This window comes from Staurois parvus, unplaced genomic scaffold (assembly GCF_062004578.1).
Source record: "Staurois parvus isolate SC_StPar_1 unplaced genomic scaffold, SC_StPar_1.0 ptg000195l, whole genome shotgun sequence".
In the NCBI taxonomy this organism is placed as follows: Eukaryota; Metazoa; Chordata; class Amphibia; order Anura; family Ranidae; genus Staurois; species Staurois parvus.
In genome coordinates, this window is record NW_028317991.1 from 6,690,181 (window position 1) to 6,697,266 (window position 7,086).

Below are 7,086 nucleotides of genomic sequence, written 5' to 3' on the forward strand. Positions count from 1 at the left end.
CTGATAAGCATAAGCGCGGGCAAAATGGTCAACTAACAGAAAGAGACAAAAGGACATTGCTCAATATTTGGCCCAGAACAAGAAAATAACTGATGCAAAAGTGACTGCAGAGCTCAATCTCAGTCCTGTGAAAACTGAGATTGAGCTCTGCAGTCATTTTTGCATCAATTGTTTTTATATATATATATATATATATATAAATTTTCATAAATGCTCTTGCTGAACCTACAGCCTTTGACACAGTGGTGGTTTTCTTAGGCTAGAAAAGGCATTGGCTCTGGCAGGCCCTCTTCCTCTACACCACTGGGCCCAAGATAGCTTCCTCTTTAGCCTGTAAAGCTAAATCAGGATTGTAGTATTGCATAAAATGGTTTGCTTATTTATTTATGCATTATTTTCTAAATAAAGGGTACTAATATTAATATTAAGAGTTGTATGGTATTGTATAATATATTTTGGGCTTCATATAATATTAATATAAAATATAGAATATTAAATGAAAGTTAGTTACAGTACCTGTAATTGTTAGTAGTTTCAGTTGTCTTTGTTCTCAGACCATTCATTTCAACAACAATCTTCCCATAAGATTGTATGGGCACCTATCATGTTTTATGTATGTTATTTACCTGTAAAAGCCTCCCTTATGTAGGCATCCAAAATCCCTGAGACTGCTGCTGGGTGCCACCATCTTGGATGTAATGTCAGCAGACCCAGCAGACTCGGAACTTTCCCTCAAGCCAGCACAGACAGTAATTATAGACTGCAAGAACAGGAGAGGGCTAGGCCACGCAAGGAGGGAGGGGGCCACGTTAGAGAATTGACTCCAGCAAGTTTAAAGGCACATTGCATGTCAATAAAAATAATTTATGAGAAGGAAAAACACTGCAAAAAAACATTTAAAATACTTGATTTTTCTGTGCTTTAATCCTGTAATTTTTTGCTAGTGACTGGGTCTTTTTAATTTTTTTTCTCCTAAGGTATTGGGCTGTGGCTATTCCAGTGTACCTCCTGGTGGTTCTATGCATTGCCTATGTCTTTTTGTTCGGTGTGAATTTGATGAGTACGGCTCCCCAAGATTCCTTAGAGATAGTCACAGGTAAATAGGTCTGCATTCAACATCACTCAGGCTCCATGCACACTATAGCGTTTTTTTTTTTTTAAGCTCCTAGAAGCTGTTATTAGCATTTTTTCTGCTCCTAAATAGTGCTATCCTATGTGTCCATGCACACTACTATAGGCTATTAGCATTTTTTTGGAGCTTCAGCATCTAAGAGCAGAAAAAAATTGTTTTGTAGACTTTTTTGAAGCATTTTTCAAGCAGAAAAAAACGCTAAATGCTCCTAACAGCTTTTTTTCTAACTTTTTTTTTTCTACAGTTGTACTGTAAAAATGCTAATAAAACACTAGTCACCGGTTACACCGCTGCAATTTAAAATCGTGCAATTTGTGTGCAATTTTAGCACAATTTCTGAAGACTTTATTGCTACCTGTGAAGATTTTTAACGGTTTCTTGCAACTTGCAATGCGATTTCCATTATATTCTATGTATGTGAAATCGCAACAAAACTGCAGAAAAAGTAATCCAAGAACTAGTTTAGAAATCACGCTGCAGCAAATCACAAATGTTAAGACACTAACATTCATTTCAGGTACTTATATAGCGCTGTCAATTTATACAGCTCTTTACATATATATTGTACATTCACATCAGTCCCTAACCCTCAAGGGGTGTACAATCTAAGGTCCCTAACTCACATACATATACAAGGGCCAATTTAGACAGGATCCAATTAACCTACCAACATGTGTTTGGAGTGTGGGAGGAAACCAGAGTACCTGGAGGAAACCCACACAGGCACAGGGAGAACATGCAAACTCCAGACAGGAGGTACTGTGGCTGGGATTCGAACCAACGACCCTAGTACTGCCAGGCAGAAGTGCTAACCATTTAGCCACTGTGCATTAGATGCTATTTCAATTCCCAAATCGCACCTTAAATTGCACCTGTATGACGTTGCACTAAGGCTCTACACTACTAAAACTACTAAAAAGACACTGTTATCAGCATTTTTTATTCAGTTGTTTTTCCAGCATTTTTTGAGCTTAAAAAAAATGCTAATGTGCATGGAGACTCAAAATAATTGGCTCTGTATTATGTGACTCTGTGGCCATCCATAGAGGGTGTTCAAAAGATATGTGAATAATGAAGTTTTTCTATAGACATCAGTAACCATGTCCAGTGAACAAGGTTGTTCTTTTGAAAAAAATTACAAATGAAGTCAAGTGTGCTAACTGAAAAGTGATGTTTGCAGGTAGGAAATGTGCATGCACATTGTGTACATTAACATGGAAAAGCAAACGGAAAACTAGGGAAAAAATTCAAGGTCTACAGAAATAAATATTTTTGGGGATTTTTAAAGGATCTTCTCAGGAAGACAAATGCTTGGTTGGAAATTAATGGAGCCCAAGGCTCTGTGTTGCAGGGTTTTTGTTTGCATCAGACAGGTTTTTCATTCTTATACTCTTCTATGGGAATGCAAAACCCACTTAAAGCAGGGCATAATCTGGTCAACTATCCAAGCCTGATGACTCCTGTTCTGGGCTCACACAAATTCCTTCCGGGCCTATAGGACCCACGTTTCACTGTGTTACTCCAGCAGGGATTCTTTAGGCTCCTTCACTTTTCCAGCAACCACCATCTTACGACAAATCAAGAGATGGAATGTATTGTATTGCAAGACCTTGACTTCTTCCATTGGGTTCAGTTAAACGAATACCTCCGTTCACTTTTTACTGAGTTCCACTTTGTGCAGGAACCATTCTTGTTCAAACAAGCTTGGTTGACTGGTCAGCCCATCCAGCACTTTCTATTACATTTTTATGCGTCTTTGATTGCCCAAAATGCTCCACAAGAGCTCCCCTTCCTGCAATGATGGGAAAGGGACCTGAACACAACATTCTCTCAGAAACAGATAGAAAGAATCTTGGTCTTTGCCCACAAAGCCTCTCTTGCCAGTAGATATCAGGATGGGGGGTATAAACTCCTCACACGTTGCTACCGGACACCAGTGGTACTTTACCGTATGTTTCCCCAGGTCTCAATCTCATGCTGGTGGTGCCTGAAATCTGAGGGAATCCTGCGTCAAATTTTCTGGGAATGTCCCAAATTGAAGGACATCTGGACCATGGTGGAACAGACGATCAAAACTATCACGGGTGTCTCTTGAAGGAAGCCCGGCAGCTTTTCTGCTGCATGACACACCGCTCTCCAACAAGCGACACAATAATTCATTACTTTTGCACCACCTCAGTAAAATGAAAGCATGCGTCCCTGCACTGTGGAAGAGCTCTGAACCACCTGATAGGGTGCAGTGGCTTGCTAGAATTACACAGATCTAGCAAATGGAGAAACTAACTGACACTAAAAGAACAGGAAGATAAATACTGGAAAATCTGGACCCCATATTTCTTTTAGGAACAAACAACTCGCTTCTCAGCAATCATAGATTTGTCCTTACGGTCTGGGCAGAGACTGCAGTACAGGGGAATAGGCCAGAAGGATGAGGCCAGGCCCAATTTCCTCCTTCCCCGTTTTTTCCCCCAGTTACCCCACCCCATCAGTAGCCTCCAGAACTTACCTCCCTTCCCCGGGCGTTTCCCGTCAGCTCGTGGAACTGGAGAGCATCTGCCACAGATGGGAACTGACCCGCCACAGCCCTTCTACCATCTGTTACCTAGATCCTAGAAGGCGCATTTCACCCGTACCTTTCTCTCTAAGTGGGAATCCAATCTCACTTTGCAATTTACTGATTCACAAAAAGAGAAAGTTCTCTGTTTTGCAAAGAAGTCCTCTATTGCCACCAAGGTCCAAGAAACCAACTATAAGTTTCTGACTAGATGGTACAGGGTGCCCACGACATTGCACCATGTTTCCAAAAGTACCAGACTCATGCTTGTGGTGTGATGCCAAATGGGGCACGGTGCTCCACATTTTATGGGAGTGTCCAAAAATCAGACCATTTTGGCAAGAGGTGCCCAGTATCCTACAAATGTTGATTTAGCAGGGAACCCTGCAACTTGCCTGCTGCACCTCGCAGAATGACCCATCAAAAAATATAGGACCTTACTTACAATTCAGCTGTAGAACACAGGCATCCCTTTGTGTTGCAAATCCGCCTTTGAAGTCTCTCTGGTTTTCCAAAATCACTGAACACAGGGACATGGAAGACCTCATGGCTACTTTATACAACAGGGAGGAGACCTTTTCGTGACATTTGGAAGTCGTGGCAATACTACTTTACACTGATGCCTATTTGCAGGAGGTCTCACAACCCGGTTGCAGCCCCAGACATGAGAATTTTGCTTTTCTGGATTCTCCATACCATCTTCATGCCTCTTTTCAGTGCTCTCTAGGCCTCCATCTTCTACTTCTTTTCTGAGCCTTCCCCCTTTTTTCCTTCCTTTAGAGGCTGCTGGCCTTGCTCCTTTTATACTTACCACTTATCTCACCCCCTTTTTCTGTTCCTCTTCCAGCCACCCCATTATTTCCCCTTGCACCACCTTCTTAGTTTTGAGATATATCATTTGCAGTTATTTTGGCAGTTTACTTTGCCCATTAGGCAATACGCTCTCCTTAGGTTATTCTGGCCCCTGGTATTTTTTATTTTTTACCCCTTATACCTGGTTGCATTCATATGTCAAAGTTCATATATGTCTGCTGGAGGTGTTCTTCACTGCCTCTTGCTGAGACATCTATGTCTTGCTAGGAGATAACCGATTTGAAGTCTGTTGTATTTTAGTGTGTTCATTATTGCTGCGCAGACTCTATTGTCTAGCCACTGATATTGATACTTGACTATCTCTGTACCTTCTTATGCTTTACTCTTGCATATGTTTATACTATGCAACTTTCTTGTTAAATAAAGGAATTACAAAAAAAACATCTAGATTAGGCCTCGTTTTCACTGGGCGTATCAATGTGCACCCTGTGTAAGGGCCGTGTTTACCCGCACAGGTGTTCTGTGCATCCCCGTGCAGGCAATCCTATTGATTCCAGTTGGGACGCAGCCGATGCTACCAATATGACATCCATGCAGGTACATGGCCCCAAATGCAAATAGTATGAGTTTAGGGACACACACCCACATGGATGTCAAATTGGGAGCAGCGTCTATGTCCGTGCAGCTGTCGTGTCCCAGTTGACATCAATGGGACATGCCTGCATGGGGGTGCATGGTACACAGGCATCTGCGTGTGGATAAACACTGCCCTCACACAGGGTACACATTGATATACCATGTGTGGATGAGGCTTTATTCTTTATGTTCTTAGTTGGCACATGTTGTGCATTGTTTACAGGACCATGTTTTATGACATGTTTGCTTCATTTGGATTATATCCTGAAACAGTGACATTGTATGGCCATTGTACAAGTTATTTAAAACTTGATCAAAAAAACACAGATGGGTCGTAGAAGGATATAGTGATGTGAATTATTAGGCTGGAGAGACCTTGGGGTAGTTTATTGCCTGCTGTAATGATCACTGATAGACTATAAACCAAGGAATGATGATACAAAACCTGCAGAAGTGTAAGCTATGAAGCAAGTTCAATAAGAATGATAAAGTGCAGCTCTAAATAAATGAAATGCAGCAAAATTATAATTGGATAAAATGTATAAGTCAATCAGATTAAACAGGTAGCATCCACGGTGCTCTCTAGAAAGATGAAAAATTCCAGAGCCTAATGCCTCAAATAGTAGTAGTGCGCACTCACCAGAAACGCATGGATTATGCGCATGTAGGAATGATCATCCTAGGTATTTAATCTGCCATGAGCCAGGTGGTGGGCATCCATCTAAGGGTTGGTCATGGATGCCAGCACATGGAGCAGCACAAGCCCTGAGGAAAGGGGACTTTACTATCCAGAGGAGGGAGTATTATCATCCAAGTTGATTACCCGACTGACCTTAAGGGGATCTCTGGACCTGAGCTGGAGCTCTCACTATATCCAAGCCTGATGACCAACCCTTAGATGGATGCCCACCACCTGGCTCATGGCAGATTAAATACCTAGGATGATCATTCCTACATGCGCATAATCCATGCGTTTCTGGTGAGTGTGCACTGCTACTATTTGAGGCATTAGGCTCTGGAATTTTTCATCTTTCTAGAGAGCACCGTGGATGCTACCTGTTTAATCTGATTGATTTATACATTTTATCCAATTATAATTTTGCTGCATTTCATTTATTTAGCGCTGCACTTTATTATTCTTATTGATATTTCAAAGGTATTGTGGTTGCCTCAAGTGTTCTAGCTGCTATACGTATTCAAGAGCGCTCACTACATTTTGCTTTTTACCTATGAAGAGAGTTCGCTCACTATCATGTAGGACAGCAATGGTGGCACGGTGTGCACTTTACTTGGTGCACTGCATTATAGCATATTTTTGGGAGGAGCAAAAGATTTGTGCATATTATTTCCAACTTGTGTTTTGTAGGAGTTGCCCTTTAAGATCAATGTGAAATGAATTAACCTTTTTTTTAATACCATAGACTCGTATGCCAAAAAGCAGCAGATCAAAGAGACTCAAAAAGACGCCATTCCAGCCCTGCAGGACATTCCGATCAGCGAGGTTAATAGGATGTTTTTCCTTCCACACTGGAGACATAATACAAACACCCACCTGTCATAGACCAGCCCTTCTAGAGTTTATGGCTGTTTCGTTTCTACAAAAAAGGTCATCTAACTCTGAAAACCAGGTTCAATGTTTACATATTATTTATAATAAAGTTTGTTCTAGGAATTCAAAGTCTGAATGATTTCTTTGGTGATTAAGAAGTAACACCAATCAGTGACCTGTTAAGGGTTTGCAGGAAATCCTGGCACTATTTTATAGAAAGTCCAGTAAATTTAAATTAAAAGTAGTATTAAAAAAAACTCTGTTTTTAGCCTAACACAGTGGTGGGCAACCTTTTTTTTCAACTGAGCCAAATCTCGCCAAAACCACGATTGAAATTTATTTTGAGAGCCACATTTTAAAACTGAAAATAAAGTAATTCATCCCCCATATAGTAATTCATCC

General features: G+C 40.9%; 1 protein-coding gene across 6 annotated transcripts in view; it reads left to right on the plus strand.

The window, feature by feature from the left end:
• PIGP (phosphatidylinositol glycan anchor biosynthesis class P) overlaps positions 1 to 6,807 on the plus strand; it is a 57,880-nt gene extending 51,073 nt beyond the window's left edge. For all 6 annotated transcript variants that reach the window (XM_089677918.1, XM_089677917.1, XM_089677920.1 and 3 more), the window contains 2 exons: positions 978 to 1,096; positions 6,557 to 6,807. In XM_089677918.1, the coding sequence (XP_089534044.1) occupies positions 978 to 1,096; positions 6,557 to 6,696 (259 nt within the window). In that variant the 3' untranslated portion in view covers positions 6,697 to 6,807. The remainder of the gene's footprint in view (positions 1 to 977; positions 1,097 to 6,556) is intronic.
• Positions 6,808 to 7,086: the final 279 nt, after the last annotated feature.